This window comes from Maylandia zebra, linkage group LG4, assembly GCF_041146795.1.
Source record: "Maylandia zebra isolate NMK-2024a linkage group LG4, Mzebra_GT3a, whole genome shotgun sequence".
In the NCBI taxonomy this organism is placed as follows: Eukaryota; Metazoa; Chordata; class Actinopteri; order Cichliformes; family Cichlidae; genus Maylandia; species Maylandia zebra.
In genome coordinates this window covers 32,154,697-32,174,432 of record NC_135170.1, presented here as the reverse complement: position 1 = coordinate 32,174,432, position 19,736 = coordinate 32,154,697, and the positions used below count along the sequence as shown (strand labels likewise).

At 41.7% G+C, this 19,736-nt stretch overlaps 1 protein-coding gene across 1 annotated transcript in view; it reads right to left on the bottom strand.

The window, feature by feature from the left end:
- Positions 1 to 845: 845 nt before the first annotated feature.
- The window catches only part of lrrc4ba (leucine rich repeat containing 4Ba), a 43,599-nt gene continuing 24,708 nt past the window's right edge, over positions 846 to 19,736 (bottom strand). The window contains exons 2-3 of the mRNA XM_004552485.6: positions 12,521 to 13,058; positions 846 to 3,766 (exon numbers count right to left, since the gene is read on the bottom strand). Coding sequence (XP_004552542.1) covers positions 1,820 to 3,766; positions 12,521 to 12,766 — 2,193 coding nt within the window. The 5' untranslated portion in view covers positions 12,767 to 13,058 and the 3' untranslated portion in view covers positions 846 to 1,819. The remainder of the gene's footprint in view (positions 3,767 to 12,520; positions 13,059 to 19,736) is intronic.

Genomic DNA, 19,736 nt, shown 5'->3' with positions numbered 1-19,736 from the left:
CGCACACACGATAACACTGAGATACAGTTGCGAGATAATCCTCTGCAAAGATGCAGTCTTCGTCAAAGGTTCGTGTCCTGTCTTTAACGTGTGACAAACATGAGGGTTCCTGACTGCTTGAGACAGTTGGAGGAGTTGGTGAGAACTGGACTGAGGAAGCCATTTAGAGGGGGCCAAGTTATTTCCTGCTGATGCATGTGGAGTAGTGGCACGCCGTCCCGCTGCTGTTCATTAGCCGAAGTCCAACAGGATCAGTCATAAACAACTTCAGCGTCATATACAAATGAAAAAAAGTACTTTTCAGTTATTTGTAGGCACAAGTAGTAATAATAATAGTCGCATGAATGCTAATAATGATAACATAATCCCTTGGATAAATCTCAAATGATCGGCTGAAATCAAATCTGGAGACGTCTGTAGAGCATGCTAAATCAGCATGTGCAACATTTTGTGTCATTTCATGTGCTAATCATTAAACGTTCATTATGACAAATAAAGCTAAACCTTGTTATCATTATTACCGTTCCGATTATTATTATTAACACTCCCGCTAGGCTGTAGCTGTACCAAACGATGGAGAGCTGTTGTCGTATTTCGTATTTTCGCAGTAGAGCATAAACACGTCCCTTCTCCGGTGACCCTGTTTATGTGAATGCGACAGGAGAGGGGAAAACACGCTCTGTGGCTACAAAAAAGTCAAGACCAAAATAAATTCACTCAAACATTTTGTCTGTTTTGCTTTTTTTTGTTGTTTTTTTTTCCCCCACTCTCCCACGTGTCCTTATGCGGCACAGTCAGTGGCCATTTTGTTCCAAGTTGAGGGAAGTAGTAAGGGGGAGGGGGGGGGGGGGGGGAGGGCAGTGGGGTGGGGGGCACTAAAACAACTGTGTGTGTTTTTCTTTTTAATATATTCTTCAGACGTCGTAGTTTTTAGTCAGAAGCTTGATAAAGATTCTTTATAATTTACTTCTTTGAATGAAAATATATTTACGGTATATATAATATGTACTTTAGTCCTTTTTTTTAATACATCGCTCTTTGTCCTTCATGCCACGGGGTTTCTCTCCTCCCATGATAGCCCACTCTGTTGCTTTCTTCCCTCAAAGAAGACAGTAGCCAGTAAAGTGTGAAAGGGAAAAAAGTGAGAAAGTGAGAGAGAAGTGAAACCACTCGGAAAAAACAATTGCTGTTGTTTTCTCTCCCTGCAAAGTACTAGTCTGTGTTCTGAACAGTATCGCTGCTCTGCTCTGTATTTTAGTGCTTCCTGGAAACCTGGGACAGCACTGCTCACCCAAATCATTGTTTGTTATTCGGAGTCTCTGCCAAACACTAATCTGAAAACATGTTCAGTAGCCAATATTATGTCTCCCTCTAAATATATACACTGAGTGTGTCTGGAAATATACGAAGCTATCTGTAAAAAACATACAGGCTGTTGTTCATAGCTGTCCACTGGGTGAAAAGAGTTGGCTTGATCTTGGACTTTGGCAAAGACTATAGCGGGTTGCGCACATGATTGTGATTTTTGTGGTGATCGTTCCATGTGTTGGTGTCTGACTTAGTGTAAAATTATGTTCAGATGCTATTTGTGGGACTGATCAGATGCAGTACTGTCTCCTTCAGTCTTCCTATCTGCTTCTACCTGCCAAGATTGACAATACAAAGCAGCAACTACGAGAAATTTCATCTTTTTTTTCTGAAACCCGTCCACGAGGACGGTATAGGCTACAGTCAGTTCAAATATTCGCGTACTTTCTATATCACTGTCACTATCCAGCATCCCTTTCCTCTTACCTCATACTTCTACCCTCACTTTCACTCAGATTTGAGTCTCTTGCACATTTTCCTTGGAGCCACTCTTAAAAAGTAGTGGCTCGTTCTGGCCTTTCCCCATCAGGCCTTTCAGAGAATTGTGGAGACCCAGTTGAGGAAGGGGCACTGGGGAGGGCAGAGTGCCACCTGTCGGTGTTCCCCCACCAGTGGAGGTTGGAATCTGGGAACAGGATATGTTCTGTGACTGAGAGCATGGTGAGGGGTTGTTATTGTTGTTGAGGCCCACAGATCCTGTGCCCAGGCCCAGGCCCATCATGTTGTTGTTGAAGTGATGAGTTTTGTAGTAGTGGTTGAGGTGCTCCGATCGAGCCAGGTTGGGCAAGTTGACTATCTCTGGGTGGTGCAGCCTGAGGCTCTGGGTACCTCCAATTCCACTGCTTCCGCTCTGTGTCACGGTGGCTCCGCCTGAGATGCCGCTGCCCCGACCACTGGCCCCAGCGCCGAGCTCATCCTCCACATTGATGATCTCGATGGCACGTGCAGGGCCGTGATGTTTGTGCAGCTGGTGCTGCTTCCTAAGCTTGTAGAACACCACCAGCATCACGGCTGCCATGAAGGTTATGGCTACGAAGCAGCCAATGATGATCTTGGTGGTCTTCATCACATCATCCATTAAGGTAGCGTCTGTGATGGGCTCAGTGAAGGTGGGTCGAGTGGCGCGGGGAGAGGAGGAGGACCAGCTGATAGGCAGAGAGGAGTCTGTGGTAGCAACACCGTCTGGCCACAAATCAGAGGGAGTGGGGCCAGGTGGAACACGGATGAAGGTCTCATTGATGGCAACCAACGCATAATCATTACCTCCAACAGTATCCACAGTTTCCACAGTAACTGTTGTAAAATAGGTGTAATTGACACTAACATCAGCAGCAGTAACGTTGAGGACAGCGGTTGCAGTGGTATTTCCAGCAGCGTTAGTCACCATGCAGGTGTACTGGCCCGTGTCTCGCAGGGTTACATTGGTGAAGTTGAGCGTGCCATCGTGCAGGACCGATATCCGCACGCGGTAGGAGCCGTGGGTCATGAGAGTGCCATTAGGGGTGATCCAGTTGACGGATGTTGTGGATGTGCTCGTTCGACACTTCAGCTCGGCAGCCATACCCTCGGTGACATTGAGGTCTGTAGGTGGCTCCACAATGACGGGCGCATAGCAGGTGAAGTGGCTTTGGTCAAGCTCTCCAATGTATTTGCCTTTTAAGAATGGTGGAGCATGGCAACGAGCGCAGCAGGTGGTGTTGCTCGGCACCGTCTCTTTTAACCACCAACTAAGCCAAAGCACATCGCAGTTGCACACCCAGGGGTTGTGGTTAAGGTGTACCCTCTCTAGCTGGTGAAGGGGTGTGAAGAGATCGTGGGGCAAGGAGTGGAGGGAATTATGGGATAAGTTGAGCTCTTCCAGGTTTTTCAGGTCATCAAAGGCATTGCGCTCAATGACGGAAACCTGTGAGTGCATTAGCCACAGCTTGCGAAGAGAGACCAAGCCTTGGAAGGAGCCGGGACGGATGATCTCCAGCCTATTTCCTGACAGCTCCAGCTCTTCCAAGCGCACAAGAGCTGTTAGTTTGGGAATGTCTTTCAGCCCACACATGCCCAAGTTTAGGTACCGCAGATTGATGAGGCCAACAAAAGCTGCGTCTGAGATGAAATCCAACTTCTTGAGCTCACCCAGGTCCAGGCGACGTAGCGAGGGCACACGGTGGAAGGCATAGCCTGGCAGAGTCTCGATGGGGTTGTTGCGCAGCCACAGCTCCCGCAGCTTGCTGAGGTACTCAAAGGCATGTGATGGCACCAGCGTGAGGCGGTTGTCAAAAAGCTCCAGCGTGTTGAGGTTGGGCAGGCCATTGAATGCTCCAACTTCAATCTGACGTATCTGATTCTTGGACAGCTGGAGGATTTCAAGGTGCCTCAAGTGCTTGAATGTGTCCGACTTGATAACCTGGAAGGACAAGTAATGATAAAGTTACTGCAAAACATGTAGGATTATTAATGGAGCTTACTGAAAGAAAGGTATCGGAACAAAATGAAAAAAAGGAAGCTGTGTTTTACAGCAGCTATTTAAAACAAACTCGATTACACCTTTCATAATAACAAACCAAATACACTTATAAAATGTTAATTTGGCTGTCATGCATTAGTTCTCAATGAGAATGAAGATCAATAACAGCTTCCCTAAATGTTTAATTTGCTTTTTTATTTATTAAAGAATACCAAATGATATAAAACCTTTAGCAGACATGCAGCACTAATACTGACATTGTTTATTGTTTGTTTTTTTCCTTTTAGGGACAATGCACATTAATCAAGATTACTGTAATGTGTCAGTGTTTTCATTTTACAACTATTAAATTAATCTTTTAAAATATTTTAACTTATACAGAGAAGATTTTAAATGATTGTCAAACAATACCAAACAGCCATTTAACCAAAAAATGTCTCATTATATTACACATGACAATGGCAGAAAGGACACAGTGAGACAAAATAGAAAAAAACAAAACCAAAACAAAACACAAGCACGCAGCAACTAAGTGTGATAGCAGCTCTGGTTTCTTCTCTTGTGGTTATTTTAAGGTCTAAGATTACTTGCAGACTGTTATGCTCATTCCCACCTGCACATTTTTATCCTTGGCTTTTGTCAGAATGCACTGATAGTTAAAAGTTAAAAGTTCATTTTAGCGCTCTCCCTTTAAGCTAAATCTCTTCCGATTTGCTTGTTCTCAAAAACAGGTGGGCTGGACCTCTGTTCCCATGGTCAGAGGGATGAGTCCGAGATGGCTGTATTACACATCGGAAGTGACTGGTTTATATAGTTGCATTAATACATTTAAAGTTGGATGTCTAGGCTTGTTCCTGCAAATATGATACACAGAGAATCAGGTGAGCAGTGAATAAACCTCTCCCCCTGAGCCTACAGGTAGAATCAGAGAAGGTGGAGGGGTTAAAAGAGCCTGCAGCAATGCAGGGGAGCAATGGCACTGACAAGTCAGAGGGAGAGATGCAGAATTTTTCAGATTAAATAGACAGATAAATTCCCGTGACAGATTGGTGATCTGTCCCCCATTGTAGCTTGAATAGTCTCTGGTCACCCCACGATCCTGAATTGGATAAGCTGAAAAGGATGGATGGATGGATGGCAAAACTGGAACAATGTGTTTGATTTCACAAGAGGAAAGTGAGTGGTTGATGGTAAGTATGTATCCATCAGTGATATCCACTCTCAGTGACATCATGCAGAGCCTAGAGTAGAAAAAAACTGCCTGAGCCTGAACATTGAGAGCAGCTTGAATCCTGATCTTTGGGGTCACGGGAATTACTTATTACTTAGTACTTATTTTGACCTCATTACTTGAAATTTTTCTCCGTATAACATGAGGATCCACCAACAGTATGTGACAGTATATATTTTCCAGACAACAATAAAAAGCGTAATCGGCCCCTTTGCTGGATGTTCCAAAAAAGGAGAAAATCCTATTGCGACGGCTGAGTGGCCAAAGAATATTTTCTTCCCTGAAAGACAAATGTCTTCTTTAATTCTGCATTCTGTTATTCTTATGTGTTAATCTGTTTCCAACATGTAATTAAATTATGTTAATCTGTTCTTAGCAAATAATCTTTGGAATTTGGAGATGGTCTAGTTTTTGTAATGTTACAAATCAGTGCGAAAACAAACACACAAAGCAAAGCAAAACAAAAAGAAAAAACATTGCTAATGAATGACTTACGGGCTAAATGTATGTTTAAGTAAAGAAGCCATACATTTAAATAAAAATGTATTTTTCTCCTAATACTGATAACTGCTGACCCTCAGTGATTCCTGCTGCTGTCTGCATTTGAGAATGACTCCCTCTGACTATGGAGATAAACATGATCAAATTAAGGGTTTCCCTGGCCTCCACGTTAGACTTTCTCTTAAAACAATATGCATTTGAGTAGTGGAGTTACACTGAGTGCTCTGATTTACAATCAGAGGTTGTAAATAGCAGGGATACAATAAAGCTTAAGTCAACAACTTTGGCTAACACCCACTGAGAATACAAATCTTTAGGACAATTCTGGACTGAAAAGATGGTGGATGTCCCACCCACGTCCTCAAAAACTCAATCAACAGCCAACACCAACGAACATATGAGCCAAATGTGTTCACATACTAGAGGTTCATGATAGGGCAAGCTGTGAGGCTGCACCTGCTGTCTTTGTAAAGGCGTCATTGTGAAGCCATAATTCAGTAGACTCACCCAAAGTATGTGACAATGAGTGAATCTGCACAAGAGGTAGTTTATTGAAACTAAAGCAACAAACATCAAATGTACTTCATGCCCAGCGAACCAGCTTTTAAAGCCTGAAATGCCCAGATGAGCTGCATTACCTGACGACCCTCCCATGTCAGACTATTGTCAGTAAAAGGAGGCAGGGACTCCCATGGAGATAGTTGGAGGTATATCACATTGCATGGAGGCAGTATAAGCTTTTAAAGCTTTATCCTGGGCAAAAATATCAGACTTTTTAAGCTTCAAAAGATCTGATTTAACTAGTGACTCTATATTAGCCAAGAAATTTCTCTCCCTATTCACCAACAATTTAAGGAAGATACTGAGGCGTTCCAAAACCAGCTGAGAGACATAATCTCCCCAGCTTGCCATGGGTTTCCCCCAGGATCTTCTCCCACTAGGAAATGCCCCCAAACTCTCAACTAGGAAGCATCCAGGAGCTTAGACTGCTGCCCGCAGGACCCGGACCTGGTTGAGCTGTAGAAAAGATGGATTGATGGAACGGTGGATGGATGGATTCTGCACATGTAGTTTCACAATTGCTCTGTTTCCCATTCATTTAGAAAATAATTGCCAATTGGACGGCTATGGAATTGCAAGACTTGCTTCTAAAAGGACTGTTTTTGCCATTTAAGTTGGGGTCAAATACACCCAGTGACCAAAATAAAGTTTTAGGAATTTGATCAGTAGCCCACATTATGACTACAGCACAGCTCAACTTGTACTGATGAAAAATGGCAAAAAAAAAATGGTCACTTTTAATTAGTAGTTTCATGCTTCATTCGACAATATATCACATGACAAAAAGCAGTTAAACTCTTGACTTTTCATTAAATCTGAAAGCACTGTGGTAAATTTACTGTAAACCCAACCCTGTCTTAACCCTGACCATATTTCAGCGCTTGCTGCAGACACAAAAGTGCTTTTCACACCGTTGTTACCGTGAGACTCAGGGGGCTTGCTACTGACACATTATAATCCCTTGCTAATAAGCTGATTATCAGTGTTGGACTACAGTATTCGCATAAAGTGTCACGACAAACCACAAAGGAACTATGAAATTAAATTAATACATTTTTACTAAATTTGGTGTGACAAACAAAAAGAGATGATTTTGTCTGCAGGAAGACATGAATCTGAACTCTATGGGTGCCACGGGCCCTGGACAGAGCACAGTAGCATTGGTGTGGTCCAACTGGAGCTCATTTGGCGTGAAGTCAAAGACACACAGTTTAGTGAGCGCGACTAAAAGCCCCTTAAATCTCTGACTGTTTGAGATATGTGCAGCCAAAGCCCTCAGTGAGGCACACAGAGGCTCCTGGAGTCAGGCCATTGCTTCTTCTGTATGTAGAGCAGGAGCGGGGGGAGAGGAAGAGGGGAGTTGATAGGCAAAAGGAGGGAGGGGGCGAAAAGGGAGGGGTGAGGATGTTAAGAGGGGGTGGGAGCTGTCAAGGCTTTACTCTGAGGGTACTCAGTGAAGGAAAAAATAAGCCAGAGAATCTAGGATGCCTTCAGGTGTTAAAACATTTTTAGATTTTTAATCATTTCAAGTGGGGCTGCAGGATACAACAAGCCGAATCCAAATTTTGTAGGCTAAAAACAAAACGCAACAAATACTCTTCTTATTTCCTTATTTTTTTCTCCCCTTTCATGTTAACAGCATCTCTTAAAGCCTCACGTACCAAATCAAGTGGCGTGATGTCCCATTTCTGCTCCGTTAATGTCACATAAAGTTTAATAAGATGTTTTCTCCGAGGAATAGAGAATATCAGGCTGCTCGGTCCAATGTACAGAGCAATTTGACAGTATAAGAGATGCACTGGACAATTTTAACAACGTTTAGGATACTCGTTGCTTTTCATTAGAGGAGATAAAATGTTGTGGAAATGAATTTAAAACCACAAAAGAACAAGGCACTGTCAGGAACATGAGGATGGATCCAGCTACATCAAATGCTGCAGCAAAGACTAAAATCAACCCACTCGGTTTATAAATTTAGAGATTCATGTGCTTTGTATCGATGGTCTGTGGTTAAATGATCTTCCCCTGCAGCTGTAAAGCCACAAATGCTGTCTAGGGACTCGAGATAAATTGGTAATGCATACAAAAGGCAGCTCAGTGTCATGGAAATCTGCCTTGCTTTCAATTCATAAAATATTCCCTCAGTTCACTAGAGGCTTAAGTGTATTTTTCTACCATTATAGCCGCTTACTTTCTTGTCTTTTCTTAGAAATAAAGTTTCCAAGAGAGAACCTGTATCAACAAGTTAATCCTAACATCCACAACTGCAAACGCAAATGTTCGCTCTGATAGCGGGCAAAAAATGCAAACACAAGTGTTAAAGACACATAAGTGTGCTGGTGTCTGTGTATGTGTTGATTTTTAGATGTGTGCATTATGATGTGAAAATCCTCAATCTGCTATACAAGATGCGACTGTGCTATATCACTGACTATGCAAATATCTCCTTTCATAATAAAAGAAATAAATGAGTTTGTAGAGAAGTGTCAATAGGTTATTTGCTGAAAAGAAATGCTGAAAATGTGGCGTATTTCAAATGCCAGAATGAGTGTTTTCTCTGTGCATTGATTGTAAAAAAGAGAATGAACCATGACCTCCAATCAATTAGTGTTATAGGAAAAATGACTGGCAGTCAGCACCTTCAGAAATTACATCATGCATCATGATGCAGCTTATGATGCTTACAGAAATAAACTGCATGTATTGTATGCTTTTCTTTTTAGCAGTTTATGTGTGAATATTTGTGTCATATTCCAGAGTTTCCCACACACAGACTTTACTTCGGCGAGTCGGTTAGTATATTTTGGTGAATCATTTTAGCATCTTTTTTTTTTATTAATCTCAGAGAACAACATCATCTGCAGTATATTATTATTAGTATATGTTATTGGACATCCCTTCACTCTTGTTTGGAAAATCCAGTCATTATTAGCCAGCTAGCTCCAGCCCTCCCCCTTTTGTGTTTCCCCATTAGCTTAATGGCTAGGTGACTGGATCACTATTGTGAAGATCTACTATATAGTTTAGCTGCGTGAATCCTTCCTCTCTCACTCTGGTAGACTCCAATGGCTCGTTCTTGGACTGCAGATTGCCGTGGTAGTCCTTGTTCTTGAGCTGAACTGTATTCAATCTACAACCTGTAACAGATAGTGAACCGCTTCCTCTGCTGCCACCCAAAGGTAACCGAAGCAGAACAATCAGTATCAGTTGGGGGATGTGAGAGTCCTTTGAGAAGCAGCTGATTACTAATACATGATACCTTTTGGTAACTGAGATTCATAACAACAACAAAAGAAAGACTTTTTTTATTGTTGCCATTTTTTATAGCACTATAACTACTATAGGTAGCATATTAGTTCCTTGTTGTAGTGGTTAACACATTCCCCTTTACATCTGAAGGATACTGGGTTCCAGACTGGCCGGAGACAGAAACCCAGCCTCAGGGAATTAAAAGCTGGTGCTCTTTTTATGCCAATCCCAACCATTTCTCGATTCCCTGGCACAGCCCTCCCAAGACAAGTAAAATTTGGAAAATCTGGAGTAAAATCCAGAAAATCCAGAAAAAATCCAGATCAAAAATTTGAATCTATCTGCTGTGTCTCCCATGAGCAAGTACTTTTCTAGGTACTGCAATTCTTTTGAGAAGTGAAAGGGGAGGCATGTAGCTACAAGTGTTCTAGTCTACCTATATACTGTATGCTAAAGAAGGAGGCCCATTAAAAAACCATGTGAAACACAGAAGAATTCCCATAGCACCTCAAAATCCCTATGTGGGAGAGGGCGACCAGTGTAGCTGTTGCAATTGCTCTGTCATAACTCATTGATAAGAAAGTGATGATTTATCCTGATTTATCCTTATCTATCCTGCTTTGCAGTCCAAGGAGGAAATCTTCCAATTTTGCAAGAAATTTGGAACTAGTACAAACAAGCCACTGGTACAAACTACTAAATATCCAGTATTGTTAAATCCTACTGTTCATCCGTCATAACATACTTAGCAATTAAAATATTTGCAAAGGAACAACTTATAAACTGTTGTTTAGCTCACACGCCTGCTTTTGAGTGCACATGTACAGGGCTGTGGAAACGTGTTTGCCCCTTTTCTTATTTCTTATTTTCCTTCCATATTTGCTACTGTTTCAGGTCACCAAACAAATTTTATTATTGGACAAAAGCAATATAGAAAATGCAGGTTTTTAATTATTATTTCATTTATTTCATTTGACTAGAAAAGCTACCCAACCCTAGCTGGCTCAGGTTAACACATTTTTCTGGAGTTCAGTTTCCTTAGACACATCCAGGCCTGATTACTTCCACACCTGCTCTTAAACACTTAAAAAGGACTTGTCCGACAAAATGAAGCAGGCTAAAAGATCTGAAAAAGCAGCGATCTAAAGAAACTCAGGGACAGGTGAGAAACAAAGCCATTGACATCTATCAGCCTGGAAAGGGTTGCAAACTATTTCTTAGGCCTTGGTACTCCAGTGAACCAGAGTGAGAGCCATTATCCACAACTGGAGAAAACCTGGAACAGTGGGGAACCCTCTCAGGAGTGAGTGACCTACTAAAATTACTTCAGGAGACAGAAGAACTCAGAGCAACATCTAAAGAAATGCAGGCCTTACTAGTTGGTTATTTAAGGTTAAGGTTATTTATTAAACAAGAAGAAAGAGGCTGGGCAAAAATGACATCAATAGGAGACTATCCGATTGTTCAGTCTGACGTCACTAGCCGTGTCTGGGTCTAAACTCCGCTGCAGGTCCATATATCAAACGATCACTGTGGCATTACTGAGAGTTGAAAAACTGTCTAAAGTCTTTCATCTTTAATAAAATGATCAGCGTTCTGCTCTACCAGGTGTAACAATTGAGTTTAACATTCCAGGCATCCATGAAAACGGAATTTATGACATTTAACGGAGTTAGAAGTTAGCAGGGAGTTAGCTCGCTAGCTTCTATCTAACTACAATATAGCATGTCCTGACTGCGGAGTTTTGGAAACAAATTCAAACGTACAGCTCTGTTATCACTTCCAACATAAATGAAGACAGAAAACTAAACAGCAGTGACGTTTGTAGGGTTACTGAAGTTTGGCTAGCTGGTATATAATGATGTGCTACGTGACCGCTAGCGACACAGCTATGTTAGCATAATATAAACAAGCTAACTTTTTTTCCACTCGATAAAAGTTAACGTGAGTGTTCTCGGTGGTCAGGAACAAATGTAATCGCATGGCAGGATGCTGTAAAAGGACCAAACTTCAGCCAGGAGAACAACTGAGATAATCCATCCACAATACGAGGTTAGTCATTCATATACTGCTGCATGGGCTGGGCTGTAGTTACATCCTAAGGTTTTAAAAACTGAGCTTAAATAAATGATTAGTGGTAATAAAAGCCGAGGGAGGTCAACAGTGATCACTGACTGTTTTAGGAGCTTTTTGAGATCAAATAGAAGAAAATACATAACATTAAACATGTTAACAACACAAAAGCCATATTAAACGCAGACTACTTTAGACCCGGAAGTAGGATTCGTCGCGTCATCACTGAACAACCGGATAGGAGAGTTCCAAGCTGAAAACCACTGCTCACCAAACAGAACACAAAGGCTCATCTTCATTCTGCAGACAAATGAGACAAAAGTTAAACTTTTTGGAAGGTTTGAGTCCTGTTTCATCTGGGATTAAACTAACACAGCATCACATGAAAAGAGCGTCATAGCAACATTCAAACACGGTGATGGTAATGTGATGGTCTGAGGCTGCTTAGCTGCTTCAGGACCTGAAAAACTTGTTGCAATTGATGGAACCATGAATTCTAGCCTCTACCAAAAATCCACTTGTGTTATGTAGGACAATAAAACGCACCGAAACACACCGACAAGCATCTCTGAATAGCTCAAAATAAAAATGTAGTTTTTGGAGTGGATTAGTCAGAGTCTGGACTTAAATCTGACTGAGATACTTTGGCTTGACCTTAAACAGGCCTTTCATGCTCTACAACTCTCCAATGTAGCAGAAATGAAACAATTCTGCAAAGAAGAGCGAGTCAAAATTCTTCTACAATGATGAAAGAAACACTTGACTGCAGTTCTTGCTGCCAAAAGGACACAACCAGTTATTAATTTTAGGGAGCAATTGCTTTTTCATATAAGCCCAGTTGGGGTTGAATAGTTTTTTCTCTTAGTAAATGAAATCATAATTTTAAAAATGCGTCTTGTATTTACTCTTTGTCTAATTTCAAAATTGGTTTAATGATCTGAAAAATGTAAGTGTGACAAATATAAAGGAAAAAAAACTTCACAACACTAACATCATCATCTCAGTGAATAAAAACATTAGTCATGCTTAGCTCTGCAATGCAGACTGAAATGATTTGACCTCCGTCCACCATTATTTACCTGTATTGAGTTCTCCTGCAGGTTGAGGTATCGCGTGTTGACTGATATGCTTTCTGGCACCTCCTCCAGGTTTTGCCTGGTGCAGATGACTCGGCTGGCCTGGTTGGAGCAGGTGCAGAGGGAGGGGCAGGTGGAGGCGGCTCCCACTAACTCCGGCCCAGGGAGGAGGAGCCGCAGCAGCAGCTGGGCCAATAGAAAGAGGAAGGGGGAGGGGCCGGGAAGGCAGGTCAGCGTGGCGATGCGCATGGCAACTGGGACATGACCCTGCTCTTTAATCCGAAGGTACAGGTGAGGTGACTCCACACTGGTGGATCTGTTAGAAAAGGTTTGCTTTCCCTTTGGTCCTCCAGTGGCAATTTGTTCTTTCTAATTCCGCATGCTCTGAGATGTTTCGTGTCCTCTGTCGAGCTCTGTGTTTTTCCCTCTTGTTTTTTGAACATAGAAATATGCAGATAAACAGATGTTATTCCCTTTTTTTCTGGTGCTGTCGGGGGATTCGAGTGAGGCTTTTTGTGAAGTGAGAAGAACCCAGGAGTTACTGTGAAGAACAAAAGAGAGAGAGACAGAGAGAAGAAGAGAGAGAGCAGATATTAAAGACAGTAGACAGACTACACTTTGTGTTTTTACCAATAGACAACGAACAGAACAAATAATGGGTAGGCAGCTACGATATAGCTTATCATGGGAGGGATTGTCAAAAAATCTTTCAGAAGCATTAGAACTTCTGTGTCACTGCTCATATCAAATCCCACATAATCCCTGAGCAGACATTTTGTCAGAAATCAAATCCTTACACACAGGGCAGATGGAAGCTGATTCTGTAATTAATGTTACGAGGTGGAGGTGTGGAGATACGGAAACAAACAATGTGAAGTGGGACAATCAGGTATTTTGGTTTTTAAAGGATTGCATTTTGTAAATCAATAAATCAGAAAGAAATTAGTTCTTGAAACATTGGCATAACCGCTGTAAACAGATAAGCAGTGTCACACAAAATCGTACTGAAACAGCATGGAAACGGTGCAGTTTTGCTTTTGAGGTTTTCCTGTGCAGATTTCAACTGCTCAAAAGTTTAGTTAGAAGAACACTCAGAGAAGAAGTGATCTTTGTACACTTGTTTCATGTTTAAAAGAATAAGATCTGTCGCCAAATAAACACGACAACTGTTGAATGCTGTGTTTGGGTGACAAATGTCACTTGCCTGAAATGTAATTCAGGAAAATGAGTTTTGTTGATTTGATGCAATACAGTGCTGAAAATATTAAAGCCTTGAAAGACAATGACATGGATCATTTTGTGCAACTTAAAGTTACACTTGTGAAGAAATGCATATGAATTCTGCACACGTGTTGTCAGCTTGACATGGGTCAGAACTCTTCACTGTGTAAAACTAAGCTCACCTGTATTTACACATCTGAAAAGGAGTAGTTGAACCAAAATCATTTTTATTTAAGGAAAAAGAAAGAAAACCTCAAAGACGTGGCAATGGTGGTGAAGAAGAACTCCCTTTTAACAGGATGAAATCTCTAGCAGTATGTGGGTCAGAGAAGGACACCCATATGTACTGACTAGTTTGGGTTGAGTGGAAAAAGACCCTCAAACAATTTACAGGACAAAACATAAACTACATGATAGTATATTTAGAAGTATATTATGGCTTTTACATTGCTTCAGAAATGGTAGTTTCAGTGGGTAGGAAAATTGTCAGTTTGGTAGGTCGAAGATAAACACAGCGCCATTAACAAATGGTTTGTAAAGTCACGTTCAGACGCCTCAATTTCTTTCTTTTTTTAGTTAAAACAGGTGCATGTTTTCTAAAATGGTCATCTCCATCCATCTTTTATATACAGTCTTTGGTTTGTAGACTTTTTTGACTGTTCAGGGGATTACCTGAATTATTAAAAGTAAGTTATTTAAAATCCATCTAAATTAAACCCAATTAAACCTGCAGTTATATCAATACTTCCAACATAAGGAACAAATTAGTAAACAAAATAGTTTCCATATCAGAAAGGAATTACATATGCAAGAATGTATGCATGGTTAGTCAGATTGAAGAATTTCCACTTAAAATCTCAAAGCTGTGATATTAACTACAATAATCTAATTATTAAAACGCTGTGGAACATACACAATACACCATTCTCTGCATCAACTGCAATATTTCTGCTGTCTACAGAGTGAATAACAATGTTGGGTTTTACAGGAAATGTGTGATTTGTAGGAGCAAAAGAGACAAAAAGCACAACATTTTGCAAAGGTAAACGTCAGAAAGAATGAAAAACAAGATCTAGGGAGCGGTGGGGTTTCTGGGACATTTGGTCTTAATTCTGAGAAGCATTAATAACACCACTAGTGTGAGATAGAGCCTTCCAGTCATCTCTGCTGTGGTCTCATTTGTTAGCACTAATTATTCCAAGGTATAACAAATAATACGACAATGATATATTGATGTTTGAACATGAACACTTACCACCTTTAATTAAAGTTATCCAGACCTTGAAAACAAACTGAAATCAGTAAGCGCTTTTTTTTGTTTTGTTGCAGTAGCACAGACACAGAGGTGGGACTAAAATGCGGCCGTTCAAGTCCGAGATGCAGAGCGCCTCTGTATCCCTCCCTGCAAGCTGTTTAGAACCTGAATAACCTTAAATAAGGGCATCCAGCAATCTTAGATATTAATGATGATAGTTGTAATGATGGGACTTTGACACGCAAACTCATTTGACACGCTGAGCATCCTCACTTGGCACAGTAAGAAAGGAGATGTTGGGGGGAGCAGAGAATGAGAAGGAGAGGAGGATTATTAATCTGATAGATGACTGTATGGCTGCAGGCAGAGAAGGGAATTATCAACACTACAGTAATAGATGAATACTGAACAGCTGCAGAGAGAGGGCCGGAGAAAGAGAGACAGAAAGGAAGAAAGAGATCGAGACGGAGACAGATGGAGGGAAGGGTGAGTGAAAGGGATGATGAGGGATAAAGACCCAGAGAGAGGTATAAATAGTGGGAAGAGCAGAAAAGAGATGAGTTGTTAAAAAAAAGAGAAGATAAAAAAGTGGAAGAGGGAAAATAGGGAAGAAGAAAAGAAGAGACATTAATATTAATCATCTCTCACTCACCAAGAGAGGGAGAAAGAGAGAGAGAGAGGAGAGAAGGGAGGAAGGCTCAATAGAGAGATGAATATAAAGCAGACAGAGATGGAGGGAGGGGAATGACAACACAGAGACGCATATAAAACAGAGTGAAGGAGAGATGGAGGCAAAAGACAATACAGAGGGATGAATTTGAAACAGGTGGAGATGTAGAGGAAGAGATGGAGGGACAGAGCGGGAGGTTTCTCCTGAGTGCCAGGGGAGTGGGAGGAGAGGCAGGCTTGGACTGGCTGGGCCAAGATTGATCAATAATGCGTGTGCTCAAGTTCAATGACATTAAAACACACACAAGGACACGATGACAAATCATATCAGCAGCAGTGGCGGCGGTGTCTCTGGTCAGAAAGAACAGGGCACCAGCGGTGGCAGCGAAAGCAACAGTCCCACTCGTCTGCAGCTGCTCGTCATCAGCCGATGGATGAAGAGGAACTCGCAGTGCTATTTCTGGACCAGCTCTCACCTTTCTACGTATTTTAATTTCCAGCTACCTTTTTTTCCCCTCTCCTTTTGGCGAGATTTAAGTGCCAGAGCTATTTCAGGTAGACGGCATCAGAGCAGGGTGGAAAGGTGCAAAAGGGGGGGGAGAAAGAAAGAGCGCAAGGGGGAGAGCCGGGGGTGACTGGGGCTGAGGTTAAGATGTTAGCTCAGATGTTGGGTCCATCGAGGAGAATGAGGCTGCTTGAAGCTGACAGCTGGTTAGAGGCTGGTTGATTGTATTCTGCCTCACCGCTGTCACTTTCCACATGTTACAATAGTCTCTAACTGTAACCTTCTTCCTCCTATCTCCCATCTCATTCTCTAAAAGTGGGAACACTCTCTTCCTCTTTGCAAACTCTTTCACATTCATCCCCCCTCCCTTCCCAGCTGCCTCACACCTCCCCTCCACCCTCTCCTTCTCCTCCTCTACCCTACTACTACATATTTCCTGGACCTCCACCCCTCTCCCCCCTCTTCCCCCCCCGTGTGGCACACTGTAGTGTCCAGTGGCGGGGGTAAACGCTGCACTGACCCCACAGTTTGATGAAAGATTAACCTGCTACAATGATGCATATTAACCCTTAACCCCCACTCTTTCTCTTTCCAAACACAAACACACTGCAGCTTCCTCCCCCCACTCCCCCACTCCTTTTGCTCTCTCATTCCTCTCGCTGCATTCAAATCTTAGCCAACAGAGTTACCATGGTTACCTATTCACCACAGTCTCCCACTCCGTCCAGCTGTATCCCACCGATTCCACATCCACCCCGCTCCACCTCCCCGTCCTCCCTCATTAGCACCCTATACACACGTATACAAATGGCATGGACCAAGCGTGAGCGCAAATGACATCAACGCTGCACAAACCACGAGGTAGGGTAACGGCAGGCCGCGGTTACCGTTTGTAGCAGCGATGTCGATACAGTTTCCTTCGTCCAGCGAGTCGCCACAAATGTCAAGCAACCACAAATCACAAGAACAAAGGTCAGGGCCGTTTTTCCCTGAGAGCGATGACGTAGTGGCACATTAACAGGTGCATAAATCGCATTCATACGCAAAGAAAACAACTTTTTGGAATTTTTAAGGCACATACAGCCTGTTTTCCCAAGCAGCTTCTCACATGCACACATTACTGTAGTTACACAGATCTTTTTTTTTCTTCTTATAAGATTTTTTAAATGTTCTTAGAATAATACTAAATAAAGCTACTACAATTAACATGTTTTAAATCATTGCTGATCACATGACAACTTGAATCTATTTGTTCATAATGAAGAACCTGCAGAAATCTATCATGCAGCTCCCCACTCCCCCTGAGCTCAGAGACATTTTAGATTTACTTTATTTAGGTTTGCTGTCACTCCTCTGATAGCTTGTTATTTGTCCACAAAGGGCAGCTTACATTAAAAAATACTTTAACATGCCCACTGTAAATCATCTGCTCAGCACAGTCAGTTAATGCAGTTTTAAGATTTGAACCCTAGTTTTAGGGACTTTAACCATCCATCCATTTCCTTAACTGCTTATCCAGCTGAGGTCACAGTCAGCTGGAGCCTATCCTAACTGACATCGGGCACACCCTGGACATTATGCGTGTCCATCACAGGGCTAACGCAGACAGACAGACGATCATTCACGCTCACATTTATATCTTCGGACCAAGTCTGAATCACCAATTAATCTAACATGCATGTCTTTGGACTGTGGGAGGAAGCTGGAGAATCCAGAGGAAACCCACGCGGGCAAAGGGAGAAAGAAATCTAGCAAAACTGCCAAATAATTCTGGTGGACGTTTAAAAAAATGATCATAAGTTATAGCTCTGTGTTTTCAGTATGGTTTTTATTTTTATTTAGTTTTTCACTCCTTTAAATTCCAGTTCAGCTTCCAGAATGGTTTTGCTCATTTCAGTCTAGTTTTTATTATTTAAAAAATGCCAAGTTTTAGTTTCTGTTTCAGTTTTTTATCTTTTCAGTTATTATGAAGGGAGTATTTGACAGAAGCTAACAGTTTAATTTTCAATTTTCACATAATATTGAAATGGATGGAAGTGGATCACTGGAACGTCAGGTAAAATAATTTCACTTTTTTGGGTCATAATACATCACAGGTATTCCTTCAGTATTCTCTTTAAATTCCCCCCGAGCTACAAAGAGCTGATATATTTGATTTTATTGGTATATTCTGTTCGCACAAAACTTTGATTTTATCAAATAAACCCTGACACCATTCTACACTTAAAGGATTTCCCACATTTCATTTCTCAGTAATTTAAAGTAAAGTTGTGTGCATCTGCACACTCTATGCTTGCCCACTATGAATTTTTAATGCCCGACTTGCTAGAGGCTCTGTAGAGTTGAAAAGGTCAAAAGACCCCCATCTTGATGCTTTTGATCCTCGCTGCAATCATGTATCCTGTGAACCTTATTTCATAAAGACTTGTGACAGCTTCTAAATTTTGGGTAATTGAGTTTGAATAATTTTACTCTCCACTTCATCTCCGTCTGGTTCTTTCCCCCATCAGATCGAATCCTCGAGGAAAGAAGCAGAAAAGGGAGTGAAGCGTTCCCCTTTTTTCACCACGAGAAACGTGTGATCTTTAGTAGTGTATACTGACCAATAATGGACTGTTGCTCTAAGTGATATAAGAAGAAAGAGACAGGATGAAAGACAACCAGAAAGATGCGCTGACAGTCGAACAAGCAGCAAGTCGGACAGACAGGAGCACACTCCTTCTCTGCAGAACCCTGTCTGCACATCAGCATGGAGGCCCATCAATAATGACTCGGCACACACCAAGATGGCAGCTCATGCAGCCACGAGGAAAAAAAAAGAAAAGAGGAAAGCTCATCATGTTGGTTGTGTGCTGTGGGAATAGAGCTATGACCTTTCCTGATCGCTGTGACATCTTGCCAAACGGGGTTGTGCCTGTGAGGCTTTAAGACAGTGGAAAATCTGCTCTCACACACCCCAATTTCTGAGGCAAGGAAGTAATTTTAAATAATAACCTGAATCTGATTTTATTCCAAGCTGCAGAGAGCAAATTTATTTACCTTAAACCTGCAATGCTGTTATCATTTCAGGGACGGTATGCTTCATGGCTGCCGCCGATTCAGTCAATTTAATGAATCAATCTAATCAATTTACCTTTTATTAAAATTCAGTTAGCCGTCTAAGATGTCTGAGATGATGAATATGACAAAGCTTTTCTAATCAATGCACATATTGATCAGCTACACTGCCTGAATCTTTTAATCTGAACTGAATTCATTGACCGGATTCCCCAGAAAGCAGTTTCGTTTTTGTCGTTATTTTGTGTCCAGGGCTCTCCTGTAACTCAGTTCATAGGCTTTATCACCCTGAGAAAAACACAACTGTAAGAAAAATTGGCTTCTTCTATCTGAATTACATCAATATCACCCTCGTAACCTACAACAGAACACAATGATTTCAGTAAAAATTTGTAGATTTTGCAGCACACAAGACTGTCTGCAAACAGGAAAAATGCTTGTAGTCTAATTGCTAACAACTGGCTCTGAGTTAGTGATCTGGGGTGATGAGGGCAAGAGTAGACATCCAAATG